Source organism: Stigmatopora nigra, chromosome 19 (assembly GCF_051989575.1).
Source record: "Stigmatopora nigra isolate UIUO_SnigA chromosome 19, RoL_Snig_1.1, whole genome shotgun sequence".
Taxonomy (NCBI): Eukaryota; Metazoa; Chordata; class Actinopteri; order Syngnathiformes; family Syngnathidae; genus Stigmatopora; species Stigmatopora nigra.
The window spans coordinates 4,687,501-4,703,309 of record NC_135526.1 but is presented as its reverse complement, the minus strand read 5'-3'; the positions used below and the strand labels follow the sequence as shown (position 1 = coordinate 4,703,309).

Genomic DNA, 15,809 nt, shown 5'->3' with positions numbered 1-15,809 from the left:
TCATCGGCATGGTATGTCTTTTGCTCTTCTACATGACACTTCTCATTGTCACGCACTCATAACTGCAGTTAACTTGATTTTAACAATTTATGATCCATAACTGCAGTTAACTTGATTTTATGAATTGAATTTATAGTCCTTGGCTATAAAAATTGGATCTTCATGTCTAAGGACAACTCACATAGTCAATAGGATACATTAATTACACCCACCCTCATTTATTTTCTTCTTTTTTTACTGTAATATCAATATTCATCCAAGTCCAAAAATGCACTTGAAATACTACATAAACGTTGATATAGATCAGAGGTTTCTAAAATGCATTGCCCACTATTTATTTTGCAGAAAATTATGAAGACATGGTTGAATATGGCCCACACAACAATCTCAAATTTTGCCAAAATTCTGTTACAATTCTCTTAAAAAAGAAACTAAAATGTGAGTGATTTCCACACAACGAAGACAAAACGATGCCAAAAATAACTTATGTTGTTCCAGTTATGCCTCTAAAAGCACTTTGCTGCCTACTTGTGGCCTTACTACTACATATAACTACACTTTTTTGTCTGTTATTGGGAGCAAATACATTAATAATGTACAGCCCATTAAGTTCACATTTTTCTCCAATATTTGTTTTAACAAAGAGACTTGTATATTTTTACAATTTATTAAGTGATTCTTATAATTTTGATTCATTATTGAGAATATGCCATAACAAAAGCATCAACTATACTGCATATTGTGGCCTTATATTTCTGCAAAACACATTAATAACAAGAAAAAAATAACACAAAGGTAATATTTTTATGGATACATTTTTAATGCATAAGTTCCCTGTATTAGTACATACATACAGTATTATGACTGTCCATCATTGAGCAGCTTGTTATTGTAATGCAAGCATACAACCATGTCCGTCACTAAAATTTCATGGCACTAATGAGAAAGTGCTAAAAAGCCGGTGCATGTGTTGTGATTCTTTTTTTCTTTGCCCACAGTGCAGTTTTTTTTTCATTAAAACGGTCTCAGACGTTAATCTTCTCAAGAGGTACCCGCTGTGCCATTCACTGTTAATGCCCCTTTTCATGGCAATGCACTTTTAACATCCTTCACAACCTCTAGTTAAGACATTTGACAATCCCAGAGGTTGGAAAATTAACTTCTTTTTAAAATAAAAAAGGCATTCTGGTAACATTTGACATCAAAGTTATCAACAAGAACTTTTGATCAAGTTTCTTTTTTTATGAAATCATGATCCTCCATCAAACTACAGATTGACCCTGGATTTGTTTTTGTACCCAGACAAATTATTTTGTAATGTATCCAAGGTGGTCCATTTATAATTTGTCCAAAAATCTCACAGCAGATTTCATGTGATCTGATCAGAGTTGATTCAAGTTTAAATTTTAACTTCTCTCAGTACAAAAAATGTAACCGTCACACTGGTTTTAAAAGCGATCAAACTGGAGCCAATCATTACAAATTTAAACAGGGTTCTGGCAAAAAAAAAAAAGGTCTTGCCTCACATCTTGGTGACGCCTGTGGTTTCAGGAATGTCAATCGCATTGAAGCCCAAATTGCAGATGCCGATCTTTTGCTGACTTCTTTGATTGTCTGTCTTGTGGGGACAGGTCTCTGCATTGCTCTCAAAGCAATGGGTGCAATGCGGTGTGGCCACCCGGACGCTCTTGGAGAAATTGGAGAAATCCACAGAATACTTGCCTGTCTTGGTTCGTGAGATGATGGGCAGGAATTTGTGGCCCCACTGGATCTCCTGGGGGAGGTAGGACGTCCGCACCTGGCAAGTGGAGCTGGTGGACTCAGCCGTGCCATCCAGGAAGACCACCAGCTCAAAGTCTTGTCTTGGCAGTGTGTCGACGGAGATATCGTAGAAGGGACTGGCCCGGTCGATGACGTGGTAGAGTGTCAGGGGGCAGACGAAGAAGAGGTTGTCCTTGCCGGCGTCCACCGTGAACTGGATATCCAATTGGTCCATGATGAGGGTCTCACCATCCGGAATGGTGGTGGTCTTAAGGAGCTTCCCGTAGATCTGGCTTCCGATCAGGAGGGTCTTTCGGAGGTTGGCCACGCGGATCAGTAGGCAGAGTTTGCAGTTTTTTAGGCAGATGACGGCCGTGTCACTGAATGTTACCGTCTTGGCCCGTCTCTTAGGAAGCGAGATCTTGGCCAGGATGATGCCGCACATGAAGCTGTTGAGGACGAGGCCCGCCATGGACTGGAGGATGATGACCGCCACCGTACCGCCGCACTGGCCGGTGGGGGCGCGACCGCCGTAGCCAATGGTGGTCTGTGTCTCCAGAGAGTAGAGGAAAGCCGTGGTCAGACTGTCGACGTTGGTGATGCACATAACGTGGCCGTCGGTGCGGTTGTGCCAGGCTGCCATGTCACCATTGCCGCGGGCCATCCAGTACCACACCAGGCTAAAGAAGAACCAGCTCCCGGTGAAGGACATCACAAAGAGGAGAATCACAAAGCGCCAGCGCACCTCCACGAAGGTGGTCCACACATCCACCAGGTAGGCCAAATGATTGGCTGACTCCACATTGCCAAATTCAATGTTGCAGCGACCGTCTTTGGTCACCAGGCGGCTTTCGCGACCCGCTTGCCCCTTTGATTGGAAGGGACACGGCAATAGCCGAAACATCCTGGAACTACCAAAGTGGTATAAGTTTTTTACATGACGAAAGTTCGTTCTATTGCAGTCAAAGGCAGCAAATGAGCTCATTTTCATCTGAACAGGATATTATTTTAAGTTGACAGTTCAACAAATGCACAATCGATTCATTACACTAAGGATCAATTCATTGTGAGGTCTGACAGCTGCCAATAACTAAGTTTTGGGTGCAGAATCGAAAATTTACCTCAGCTTTTTCCCCATGACTAAGCTGTGACTATACAGTAATCAATTGCCAGTTTCTTCCATATTTTATTACATTACATATTTTAGACAAGCATGTCTGATTGGTACAAAAACACTGCTCATATAGTTTGTGAAATCTTGAGTAAACAAAGAGAATGCTTCAATACATGTCATAGCTTTCAATACATGTCATAACCTTCAATACGTGTCATAAACTTCATCCACATCACAGCCTTCATCTGTGTCCGTTTTAGGCTGTTTAAGTCCATTTAAGGCACGTATCAAAGTGGCGGCCCGGGGGTCAAATCTGGCCCGCCGCATCATTTTGTGTGGCCTGGGAAAGTAAATCATGAGTGCCGACTTTCTGTTTTAGGATCAAATTAAATGTATATTACATTTCCTGATTTTCCCTCCTTTAAATTAATAATTGTAGTTTTTTAATTTATTTATTCTGTGTTTTTAGTTCAAAAATACTTGACGTTAACGCGGCCCTCAAACAAAACCGAGTCTGACATCCCTGCTTTAAGGGTAATTTCAATATTCACGCATATGTCATTTCCCCCCTTTTTTTGCGCATACCTGTGTCCAAAGCGTTGTTTCTGCTTTTCCAACTGCGTTTCTTCCAGAGAGTGGTGAAAGATTCTAATCCACACTGAAATGTTCTAATCCCAGCCACATGCCAGCAGCAGCAGTGTATACACTGGACGGATTCGATGCACACCAGACAACAGGGGGTAGTTTGGGCGTCCCACCCACCACTTGTGCCTCCACCCCTCTATGAGAAGAAAATGCTTTCTCATTTGTTTTCATGTCATTGAAAAATCCATGTAACTGGGAAAGAAAAGAATACTACAATAAAATCACAGTTTGTCATTGAAATACCAAAGTGGGAAATATAATGATTTGATGTCAATACGTCAAATGCCAAGGGAGATATTGAACAAATTACTAGGTGCTAATAACAGTAATAAATTAATAAATTAAGTTTGTCATTGAAAAAAACTAAATGCATATGATAAACAGGGAGTAATTACTCACCACTAGTGTTGATTTGATCTGTGTGGACTATGCATGTTCTCTGCGTGGGTTTTCTCCGGGTTGGGATAGACTCTGGCACACCCCGTGACCCTAGTGAGGATAAAGTGGTTCAGAAAACAAGATGAGATGAGGTCATATGGCCTGTGAGCTACAGAAGAAATTAGGTGATAATAATAGTAGTAAATGAATCATTGATAAAGGGAGTTTGTCATTGAAAAACTAAAAAGTGTATTATAAACAAAAGGTAATCAATCACCCCATCACTTGTCTTGATTTGGGGTTAAAAGGTCAAATAGAATGGGAGCTATTGAAGATATTAATGTCACAACTATATGGAATGCAATTTTATTTAAAGACCTGCCTTTATGGGTTAATTGGGCATCTTATCATTAATTAACTTGCAAAGCAGGATTCGGAGGTGATGTTTTTGTGTTTTTTTTTTCGCTCATTCAATGCGCGCACCCGTCATTTCCTGCCTCTTTGCCGTAAAACCAGAAAAAAGAGGGCAACCAAAAACCTAGTGCGTCTGATTTGACGCGAAAGAGAAACGACGGCTCACTTGTCCGCAGTGTCCATCAAACGATGTTTGACATTTGGAAGGTTATCTTAAACTGCACGGTTGTCACGGCTTGACCGTAACCATGTGCTTTTACTCTATAAGTAGATAGCCGGCTTATTTGCCGGCTTCAATGGGTTTTCGATTAAAAAGATGATCGCTTCACTTTCTCGGGGAAGTTTGCTTGATGAGGTGCTGCATGGAGGCTTCAACGAGGTAATGTTAGTCGTGTTCCTGTTTTGGGTTTAGCTTTAGCAAACCGCAAATGAACATACAATTCTCTTTTTTTTCAAAGGAAAAAAAGTCTTACAAATATAGCCGCGTTGCGCCTGTAATGATGATGAAAATGCGAATAACTTGGTTGGCTTTTAAACAACTAGTCAATTTTAAACGCATCAATAGAGGAAGTTATTTTGCAACTGTCCAATTGGATTTAAAAAGGAGCTATGGACACGATAAAGCATATATGTGTAGAAGTAGTAATAGTAAAATGTTCGAATGTGTTGTTAATGGGTGGGTTGAGTATCCTGGACAACGGTAGATCACGTGATTTAACGGGCGTCGTACAAAATGGAATGTCGCTCCTTGAATCTAGGTGACCTTACGACATTAAATGCATTTATATGCGTGATTTATTAACTTTTAGTGGTTCTAAATGTAAAAGAATAAAAATGAATATGGAGTCGGGATACTAGTTGATCGACCCCGCCCCCACCCCTTTGTCCGACATAATAAACAAAGGATGTTAAGCCCCTTTCTATCCCTTGTTTGTCCCACAGGGAAAAACACAAGTCTTATGCATACGTGTTTATGTCATGAATTAATCTGTGACATGTGCATGTTTTTTGTTTTTTTTATTGTAGCAGCAATTGGCCACCTACATCTCCTGGGTGAATGCCCAACTCAAGAGGAAACCTGGATTGAATCCCATCAATGACCTAAGGAGGGATCTGCAGGATGGAGTGGTTCTCGTTCATCTCATTGAGATAGTTGGTAAATATATGTGCTTATTTGCATATTCAGAGGGCCCCTGCGTTTATTCTCACCAATTACCCATAATCTTTCCAATTAGTCAACTAATAGGCTTAAATATAAATGACATTTCTACTTGTTGTGGTAACATTTCTTTCTAAAAATGCATTGCAACCACTTCAAGGATGTCTACTGACATAATGTTGTCTTAATGTTTCTCTGTGTTACATTAAGAAAATCAGTTTTATCTAATTTTGTCATTATAATGTCATCAGGAAAATGCATTCAATTTATCTATGTTTTGCAGAACTACTTAGTTGGCACTCTTTTTTTCCTTCTAAAGTTTCAGGCGTTGCTTTACTATTTTAAATGATACAAAATCAATACATAATATAATGAATTTGCTCACGGTCACAGATTTATAGTCATAATTTTGAAAAATGAAAATTTACAATCATAAAGTCAACAAAAACTATCTCAACATTCAATTTCAAAAATGCTAAAGTGAAATGCAAAATTGTTTCCAAAAGTTAAAAAAAAATCTCGTTATGATGGCCACGAGGGGGCAACGTTTCACTTGCTAAAACATTTTCCATATATTCACTCACATTTTTTTCTGAGATATAACGCCAGAGAAAACTCATGTAAGCAAAATGAAAACATTTATTGCATGTTTCTGTTTGACAGCTGGAGAAGTACTTGATGACATTCATGTTACTCCTCAAAGCAAAGAAGAAAGCAGGAAGAATGTAGAGCAAGTGCTGCAGTTCATTTCCTCAAGACATATACGTATGCCTCACATCTCGGCAAGAGGTATGTCAGACAACGGACACTTTTTCTAGATACGCAAATATATTAAGTTTTGAACTAAAAACACAAAAAATGGATTAAGAAATTACAAATATTGATTGAAAAGGGGGAACATCAGAAAATTTAATATACATTTATACTCTTCATTTTAATTTGATCCTAAAACAGAAAGTCGGCACTCATCATTTACTTTCCCGGGCCACACAAAATGTTGCGGCGGGCCAGATTTGGCCCCCGGGCCGCCACTTTGACACCCGTGGTCTAACTCCTGTCTTTTCTGCAGACATTGTTGACGGTAACCTGAAATCTGTGATGAGGATTATTCTCGCGTTGGCGGCTCACTTCAAGCCCTCAGCCAATCATAGGGCTACCCCAGGAAGTGGCAGGGGTTCAACACCCGGCGCACCGTGCCACAACCCTCTTTCTACTGTGGCATTGGCACAAGGTGCTGCTGCTACCTTAACATCAGCCCGATATGAGGCCTTGCTTCCTGCAAGTCTGTCGCGCATTCACAGGTATGAGGGTCTCCACAAGAGGGAAAATAATCCTGACAAATGCGGGAAAGACTGATGAGAAAATTAAATTGGGCATCATTCTTTTTGGTGATGTAAAGTATGACAGCCAGAATGACATTTACTACTTTGTGTACATCTTTTTTTCCTGACCTTTCAGTGGTTGGAGGTCAGATGTCGACAAGACCGTGTGTGTTCGTTCACTGGTGAAACAGTATGAGCGAGGGACCCCAGAAGAGCAGACAAATAGGTAAATAAATAAAAAAATGCAGATATTAACAATTAGGGATATGATTGAGAAACATTTAGAAACAGCCTTTAACATATTCCTTTAGAAACTACATTGAGGTTCATGACTATGATTTACTTGCATAATATTAGTAATGATAAATAATTGAATGTTACTTTTTAGGTATGAGTGAAATGATTTGATGATGTATTTTGACATTAGAAACAAAAAGTACTAACTTTTTGTTAAATGTTTTATGCTCAAACTCTTATGTTTCTATATTAAGCAAACAGTTGAATTGACTCTCCCATGAATTGTATCTGTGTCTTGCCTGATGAAGTGTATGACGACTTGCTATCCTCACGCTTGTGTCCAAAGGCAGATGATAGAGGAAATAATTACATCCTTTATCTTCTTGAGTCACATGCCTAGTCCTCTTTTAGAATGTTCTGGCATCATGTAAAGAGGTTTTGCCAAAGAAATACCTAACATTTTATGACATAGATGCAATTTAGCATCTAAAAATGTGGTCTCAAACACATTTTTGGATCATTTGAATCGGCACGGAAATCTCTTCCACAAATGCCGAATACTTTATGCTTGTCATAAAAAAATCAAAGTCCTTCATTTGAGAGTGATCTTTTTAAAACAAAAATATATTAAGGCTATGTTTAACTAATTTTGCATGCATCCCCATTAATCTTCTCGTCGATTTGACCTTTGCCAACCTTTCCAGTTTCATGTCTACTTCGTAAAAATAATTGCCCAACCCTATTTTAGCTGTAGTTGCCATGGTAGCATGTGACCAGCCCGACAAAGAAGGCGTGCTCTTTTATGTGGAAAATAAAAATCTAACATAAGCCTGCTAGACCACAGCATAGATCCGATGGGGGGAACGCAGATAAAATGGTAAACCCAGATATCTTGTGTTTGTCACTGTTTGTCTTTGGGGTATCTCAATGATGTGTTAATTAAACTAATACAAAATGCAGTGTACTTTAAACTGCAGTGACAACATATGCTGCTATATATGTACATATATAGTATATATACCAGATGGAGCATGTTTAGCAATTCTTTGCTATAAGGGTTTTGGCTCTATGTATTTATTCGTGTACTGTTTATTTCCTTTTAGCGTCCACTCAGTTAGTCCTGTAACATCTCCCAGATCTCCCCCCTCTACTCAAGAAGACAGCCAGGAAGAAGAGCCAAGAAGGTTGGAGAATAGAGGTGAGTTCTGCAATTGGGAGTCATGCTGCATCACGCCAGTTCATCATTGGTAATTGTTTTGCATCTGCATGTGTGCAGTCGACTCGTCCGTTACGGTTGAAGAGGTGACTTGGGAGGATTGCATCGGTGAGACTTTGGAGAAGGAGGTGGTGGAGACGCGAAAAATGGTGTCTGCTTTGCAGGTAGGCAAGTGTTGCTGTACTGTCAGTATAATCTTAAACACTATCAATGGACTTATAATCAACAGGTTCAACTACTAGTTAATCTTGGAATCTACTGTTAGTGTTTTAAGATGATTCATACCAAGCTAAAGAAGACCATGATCAAATAGTGCCACATAGACACAGTTATAAAACAGCTTTTAACAAATACACAAATGGCACACTAATAAAAATGCATGTATAATTCAAAAATATATCATTTTCTTCCAGAAAAATCACCATTCCTTCTTTTAGATGGGTTTATTTATACTTGCCTGTGACAGAGCCTCATCACAACACGCACTGCTTGCAAAGTAGACTTGAAAGCCGAAAGATGACATTTCCTAAAATATATATATATATATATTATACGAATCTTTCTGCGCATAAACATTCTAGGACTCTGAAAAAAAATATTTTAAAACTTTAATCCATTCATTCTTCCATGCCACTTATCCTCATGAAGTTTGCAGGGGTGCTGTAGCCTTTCTGAGCTATCTATATCGAGGCAGTTGGGTAATATTTACTAAAACTTTTGGGAAGCCTCTGCATACATTGGACTTAAAAAAAAAATCACCTAAACTGTATTAGGAACTGTTAAGATGTGATTCTTTTATACAGCCCTCGAGGGAGCTCGCGTACCACTAATGTTTCTTGTCCCACACTTTGAGACCTATTGTACGTGGGTAAAAAAAAAAAAAACTCTACCGACAGTCAAGCGGTGACCTCTTAATGTCATTTCCTAGTATGTTTATAGTGTCTTTTTTTTTTTATCTCTCAGGCCCTGCTGCTGCAAGGCTGTCTGTCAGAGAATGAGCAAGATCTGTCTTTGAGTTTGGATGAAGGTCATCCTGAGCAGCAGTTGGTAATAAAATTCTTTCCATTTCAATTTCGAGACCTTCAAAACTTTTTTTTTTTCCAAAGCCCTTCCCCTTCAACCTTTTCTCTATTGTTCTCTTCCTCTCTGGAGGTCTGCACATATCACGTTTCTTTCTTTTGACGCACCGAGGCTGCCTGAGGCTGATACGGGTGTCAGTTTCTGCACATTCTCATACGCCTCCTTTTTATCGCTCACTTTCCAGGTAGTCATCCGTAGCCGTTTGGATCAGAGTATGGAAGAGTCTCGGGAGCTGAAGGTGGGTTTTTAGTTCACATTATAAAAATTACACAAGCTATTTCTTGCTATGTCAGGCTTATTAATATTTCACTCACAACTATAGATGGAACTTTTGAGCTGTAAGCAAGAAATGAGAAACCTGCAAGGAATCAAGGCAAGATACATGCATCATTTAAAATCTCTTTACCTTCATTCTTTTTGCATGACATGGAGACTTGGTAGAATTGCTTGGGGGGGGGAAAAAAAAGATGATTCTTTTTTTATTGCTTTGCAAACAACCAGGACGCCCAACAGCGTCGACTGTGTACTCAGGAGGCTTCTATCCTTCAGCTGAAGCAAGATCTTCTGCGGGCCGGCATGGCTAAAGATGAACTTACCAATCAGAAGGTATAAAAAAACAAATAATTTGGTACAACACAATCAATCACTGTGCTACTGTCATTTTTTGATTATATACTACTTCCTACAGACTGAGTTACAGTGGAAGTTGGAGGAATGTAACCGGCTGTGGAATGACTGCAAGGTAAAGTGGTGCCTTTTTGTTCCTCTAATAGAAAAAAAAGGAATACTTTTTTATACACATTAGCTGCGATTTACCGTTTTGGATGGGGCTTCCTTCTCGGTCAATGGCGCTATAGTACTGCCAGCCATTAAACAACAACAAAAAAAGTCTTTAATTTTCTCTTATGTGTAAAAGAAGGAAAATGGGCAGAAAGACAGACTTCTCCAGCAGCTCAAACTAAAACTTGAAGAAAGCCAAAAGCAGAAGGTACAGCAAATCTGCCAAAAAGCTACAATTTGTCCATAGGAGTATTATCTTAAATTTGGTTGTTTTTATTTGTTTTGTGCAGACTGACTTACAGAAAGAGCTGGACCATAAAAACAGCATCAGGCAGGAAGTGATTAATAGAGATCTACAACAGGTAAAGATGACTCCCAATATGTTACTACTTTTTTCCATTTAAATTACATATTTGACCATCAATCTTTAGTTTTCTCAGATATCCCCATGTGCTGAAAACAATGGCTATTATTACACTGGAAATACTGCACCCGTCATATTAAGTGTAGGTTCTTTTTCCTCCAGGTTGATATTTAACATTTTTTTGTTGCCTCACATTTCACGATTATGGAAATGTAGCTGTTATTTTGTCCATTAGCAGTTGAGGATTGGAACATTAGTTTGTTAAATGATGTGCTTTTTCAGACAGAAGAGGTTCAGCTTCTCAGAGATGCACTTGGGAGCTTGAGAAATGACTTCAGAGCTCACGACCCGCAGCACCACACGCTGGACACCCTAGAACAGGGCATCATGTCTCTCATAGACAGAGTACATGCTGTTTATACACACAGGGTATGAGTATGTGTTTTGAGGTTGCAGTTTTTTTGCACATTTCTCTACAGTCGTAAATTTAATGTGTATGAAGGAGCAAACTGTGACATGAAGTTCAGTTTTTTTTGTCTTTGCCCAGTTTGCCAGATCTCTTTACAAGTACATGCACTTGTGTGTAAAGTACTACAAGTACATGCACTTGTGTGTAAAGTACAAGTACATGCACTTGTGTGTAAAGTACTACAAGTACATGCATTTGTGTGTAAAGTATTACAAGTACGGGCACTTGTGTATAAAGTACTACAAGTACATGCACTTGTGTGTAAAGTACTACTACCTGCACTTGTATGTATAGTACTTCAAGTATGTGTATTTCTGTGTACTCGTAATAGAAATATGTGTACCTGTGTGTACTCGTACTACAAGTATGTATACTTCTATATACTACAAACACTTGTCCCATTTTTGGTCACCAATAGTACAAATTGCTAATTTAGATTTAAATTCTCCTCAAAGAATGCTTAGTGTGTTGCTCTTAAGCTTGTTCCTCTTTAACATTTATTCCCTTTATGCAGGCTCGTGGAAAATCTCCCAGACGAAAAGGACAAAACAACGATTCCGACTCTTGGCCAAGTATGCGATTGTCTTCTGTGAAACGTATCCTTGCATACATAATATCATATGCCATTTTAATGTCTACTTTGTGCCTGTTTTGTTTCATTCCAGAGGTTTGCCAGTTTAACAGCACCACCACCACCTCTTCCACTAAGATCCTGTACTTCACTGGAAGATCCGCCACACCCTCTATGATCACCATACCCAAAAGGTACTACATGTAGATACAGAAATGTTCAATATGAGTTTAATGTTGGTAAACATCAAAACAGGCTGGGTGAGGTGACACTCAAAGATGTCAAGGCAGCTGTGGATCAAGAGGGGAACTTGAGATACCACTTTAAAGCATTGGACCCTGAATTTGGTACCGTGAAGGAAGAGGTAAGACTGCAATTGGGGTAAAAATCTTGATAGTATATGCTTTTCTTATTGTTAATACTCATGTGTGAGTTTAGGTTTTCTTAGATGCAGCCATCGTTCCTGGCTGGGAGGGAAAAATAGTTGCCTGGGTGGAGGAAGATCATGGTGAAGACAGGTAACAGCCTCTTCATGCCTCTTTTAACATTCTCATATTTTAATGCATTCATTTGCATTCTTTTAGACATTCACAGGGTGGAGGTGGCCATATGATTGGAAGCTGAGCAAGAGGAATTATGATTCAACTTCATAAAATATGGAAGACTTCAGCAGTCCAGAGATTTAACAAATGGATTTATGCTGGACTTCAGTGCCTTGATATGGTTAGGCCTTAACTGCAATGTCTCTTAAATATGTAGAAACCTAAATTTTACATGTTTATACTGCTGATCACGCAAAGTTACTGGTTTACAAGTGTTTGGAATGACCTTTTCGGTCATTCTTGTCTTTTCAGCTACTGCAGACATTGATGTCATATCAAGTCTATTTGTGTTTTTCAACCATAGCAGTTAATTAGAGTTTTTTTTTTTTTTTGCAAATGACATCACATTATAGATGTTCTAATTTTGATTTTTGTTTTTTTGTTTCACTGCCTTGTATGTTTACATTCTGCACAAACCTCTGTGCACAGATAAAGAATGCTGGATCTCGTGCTGTAGAATTGAGGTTCAGATGAGTGGAGGTGTTTACAATAGTATAAAAGCTAGTATTTTTGTAGTATGTTTTTATACCATATTTTTGGTATGATCATTAGAATCTGCTGTCGTGTATGGGATGGGGATGCTCGTGCTCCATTTAATACTGAAATCTGCACTATGAATTTGAAATTGAAAGCATATAGGACCTGACTAAGGTAATTATATACCTTTATTTATTGTGTGACTGTCAATGTGTGTGGTTGCCTTCCATGTTATGATAATGCCATGTCAGCTACACTGATGCTTCAGTTTGTGATTATTTTGCATTTTCTAACACGCCAATTACAAATATTCATCAGTGTAATTAATGTACCATTTTGAATGCCATAACAGTCTGAAACGTAGTTGAGATTTTTTTTCCTATTTCACATGTAGAAAGACTTACAACTTTGGAAATAAGTGAGTTTTATTTGTCAATGTTGAATAATTGCAAGACTACAAAAATAAAGCTTGGCATAAAAAATGGTTTGATCTCTGTATTAAGTTACATGAGTTTTGTACATCTGATGTAAAATGTCTTGCATTTCAGGATTTTATTGTTAAAAAGTAATGGTGATAATCCTGTTGATGGTGATAAATAGGTGATGGGTAACCTTTAAAAACATCTTTCAAATATGCATTTGTTCTTTTAGCAAGGTTAATAGCAGTAGTGATGACATTTCTAAATGTATTATTGGTCTTTGTTGTTAATATGGGGATAATCGGAACTGAAAATTAAAGAATATTTTTTTCTATACAGTACTGTGTATGTATTCATTTTAGTGTCATTTGGCGGTTCATCTGGTTTACGACACTTTTACCATAAAGACGGTAGTGGGCGGGGTGAGCCGTAAAGCGGTCTGTTTTGGACAGGAGGTCATTAGAAAGTGAGGGGTGGCCCAAGAACGATTCTTTAGAGCTTTTACCTGATGCCGATTTAAAATAACTTTATGCGCCATCGCTCCGTGTAGTTATTAACTTGCTCCGACATGCTTCGTGTAATCCTGCGGCTCAGGCCGTCCGTCGGGATCCATCGTCCCCGTGCCCTCTCTGCAGGGCCTACCGCCTCGGGTAGCCGATGCGTTCCCGGAACCGGCTGTGCAAGGCGGCTACATCGCGTAGCCGGATCCCGGACCGTATGCTCGACTGTGGGCTTCAGTCACAGGGGATCTCTGCTGCGATGCCCCCAGCTGTCGGTTAGCTGTCGGAGCGAGCGATTCTACAGCCTGCCACCCCATCAAAAGGTATCATACTATCTTTCTGCTTGCTAGAATAGCCAACACTTAGCTTGACCTCCGGCGCTAGCATTGAGACAGGCGCTGTGATTTGCCATACAGTTCTTTACTAAAGGTGTAATCAACCGCGATTTTAGATCTGTAAAGTCATTGTATGTGGTGTCACTACAAAGATCTGATGACTGTTTCCTTTCATATTGTTCGCCTTTAATCTGTAAACTAAATGTCATTTAGGAATAGCTTGAAATCACCACATTAGAGTCCTTCCCAACCTCGATTGGGCCAATCTACTAATTTTACATTAAGACATGCCAATAATTTAAAGATCACTTACACACCACTGATTTAAAATGTGTTAAAATACTGTTAATATTGACCATGACTGGTGTTGGTTAAAGAGAGAGAGATTTAATGAAACTCAATCATTTGTAGTAATGGATAAGTTAAAGGGTCAAAATAATATTTCCACCAGAGGTACGAGAAATCATAGGTTTTTCCTCAGTGATTGATTCAGAAAATTGTCTTGGTTGTTAATAATGTCACAAATGTTACTCTCTCCAACCCTCACTGCAGTAAATAGTAGTAGTTGTTGATCAGGCTAACTTTCTTTTCCATATCAAAAGTTTCAAAAAAAGTTATTGTAATATTTTCATCAATGTTGGCAAAAAAGGTGGAGTCTTGTCAGTTATGAAAAATGTTTCAGCTCTTTGATTGACATGCGGCTGTCCATTTGAACCAGGTGGAGCTGCCTGTGCTGTCACCCACAATGCAAACTGGGACCATCGCTCGCTGGGAAAAGAAAGAGGGTGACAAAATAAGTGAAGGCGACCTCATTGCAGAGGTTTGGAGTTTATCTAATCGTTGTGTAAATAAGTGGATTAAAAACAACAACTAAAATATTGCTGGATTTCTTAAGGTGGAGACTGATAAAGCCACAGTGGGATTTGAGATGCTGGAAGAGTGCTATCTTGCCAAAATCCTAGTTCCTGAAGGGACACGAGATGTCAACATTGGAACTGTAATTTGCATCACTGTTGAGAGGTCAGCACCACTGAACTACTGTATTTAAAAGGATTTACACACACAAAAACAACTCATCATTATTTTATGTTATCCACCCTAACAGTCCAGACCTCATCCCAGCTTTTAAGGACGTTACATTGGACTCGCTCACTTCCACCTCATCATCATCAGCTGCTGCTGCTGCCGCTCCTCCTGCTTCATCTGCACCCCCTGCTGCCCCAGGGAGCTCCTACCCAACACACTTGAAGGTCATTATTTTAAAGTGGCACTGAACCTATTTATACATATAGTATACAGTTAGAGTAAACTATCATAAATGTTAACGGTCATAGACACCCAATGTCTTTTGACTTCGTCCCCCAGTGAAACTGGATTGGACATCTTTTGCCGTCCAAAGCAACTAAAGAGTCAAATTCTCTTAAAATTATTTTCTCATAATCCTACTTTTGGAAATATGTCCGTTTTACAGATCCCACTACCTGCCCTGTCGCCCACAATGACGATGGGCACGGTGCAGCGCTGGGAGAAGAAGGTCGGCGAGAAGCTCAGCGAAGGAGATCTGCTGGCCGAAATTGAGACAGACAAGGCGACTATCGGTAAAACGGAACCTCGCAAAACTCAGAAATGGGGTAATATTTAATCCTATCTCATCTGTACTGATATCTGTGTGACATCAAGGCTTTGAGGTGCAGGAGGAGGGATATCTGGCCAAAATCATGATCCCCGAGGGCACTCGAGATGTTCCTTTAGGGACGCCGCTGTGTATCATCGTGGAGAACGAGAGTGACATTGCAGCATTCAAAGACTATGTCGAAACGGGTGTCGCGGAAATTTCAACACCACCTCCTGCTCCGGCACCAGTAAGACACTCGCGCAGCGGCAGCTTGGCTCGCCATATCTCAAATGTATCTCATGCTCCAAAGTTGTATTTTAAATTTCTCATTGAAACACAGGCCCCGGCACA

General features: G+C 39.4%; 3 protein-coding genes across 7 annotated transcripts in view; 2 read left to right on the top strand and 1 right to left on the bottom strand.

The window, feature by feature from the left end:
- Positions 1–319: 319 nt before the first annotated feature.
- On the bottom strand, positions 320–4,941 carry LOC144212204 (ATP-sensitive inward rectifier potassium channel 1-like). Of its 3 annotated transcripts, XM_077739879.1 has the most exons (4): positions 4,786–4,941; positions 3,920–4,009; positions 3,461–3,712; positions 800–2,672 (listed from the first exon to the last, which is right to left on the bottom strand). In XM_077739879.1, the coding sequence occupies exon 4, from the start codon at positions 2,663–2,665 to the stop codon at positions 1,523–1,525; it is 1,143 nt and encodes a 380-aa protein (XP_077596005.1). In that variant the 5' UTR covers positions 2,666–2,672; positions 3,461–3,712; positions 3,920–4,009; positions 4,786–4,941; the 3' UTR covers positions 800–1,522. The 3 variants fall into 3 exon arrangements, with proteins under 3 accessions (XP_077596004.1, XP_077596003.1, XP_077596005.1); XM_077739878.1 differs by lacking the exons at positions 3,461–3,712; positions 3,920–4,009; positions 4,786–4,941 and adding an exon at positions 2,883–3,155 and having other exon boundaries at positions 320–2,666; XM_077739877.1 differs by lacking the exons at positions 3,461–3,712; positions 3,920–4,009; positions 4,786–4,941 and adding an exon at positions 2,883–3,154 and having other exon boundaries at positions 320–2,672.
- On the top strand, positions 4,428–13,073 carry LOC144212203 (dixin-like). 3 transcript variants are annotated; one of them, XM_077739874.1, is made up of 21 exons: positions 4,428–4,691; positions 5,339–5,468; positions 6,135–6,260; positions 6,541–6,772; positions 6,930–7,019; positions 8,134–8,228; positions 8,307–8,410; positions 9,210–9,293; positions 9,511–9,564; positions 9,649–9,699; positions 9,828–9,932; positions 10,015–10,068; positions 10,243–10,314; positions 10,397–10,468; positions 10,547–10,612; positions 10,753–10,899; positions 11,454–11,511; positions 11,605–11,704; positions 11,766–11,874; positions 11,949–12,028; positions 12,095–13,073. In XM_077739874.1, exons 1-21 carry the CDS (start codon positions 4,629–4,631, stop codon positions 12,132–12,134), a joined length of 1,932 nt encoding a protein of 643 aa, XP_077596000.1. In that variant the 5' UTR covers positions 4,428–4,628; the 3' UTR covers positions 12,135–13,073. The 3 variants fall into 3 exon arrangements, with proteins under 3 accessions (XP_077596000.1, XP_077595999.1, XP_077596002.1); XM_077739873.1 differs by having other exon boundaries at positions 10,538–10,612; XM_077739876.1 differs by lacking the exon at positions 10,547–10,612.
- Positions 13,074–13,420: 347 nt separating this feature from the next.
- dlat (dihydrolipoamide S-acetyltransferase (E2 component of pyruvate dehydrogenase complex)) overlaps positions 13,421–15,809 on the top strand; it is a 5,536-nt gene continuing 3,147 nt past the window's right edge. The window contains exons 1-7 of the mRNA XM_077741136.1: positions 13,421–13,831; positions 14,562–14,663; positions 14,739–14,863; positions 14,949–15,093; positions 15,315–15,441; positions 15,524–15,705; positions 15,799–15,809. The exon at positions 15,799–15,809 is cut by the window's right edge and continues 140 nt beyond it. Of these exons, the coding sequence (XP_077597262.1) occupies positions 13,577–13,831; positions 14,562–14,663; positions 14,739–14,863; positions 14,949–15,093; positions 15,315–15,441; positions 15,524–15,705; positions 15,799–15,809 (947 nt within the window). The 5' untranslated portion in view covers positions 13,421–13,576. The remainder of the gene's footprint in view (positions 13,832–14,561; positions 14,664–14,738; positions 14,864–14,948; positions 15,094–15,314; positions 15,442–15,523; positions 15,706–15,798) is intronic.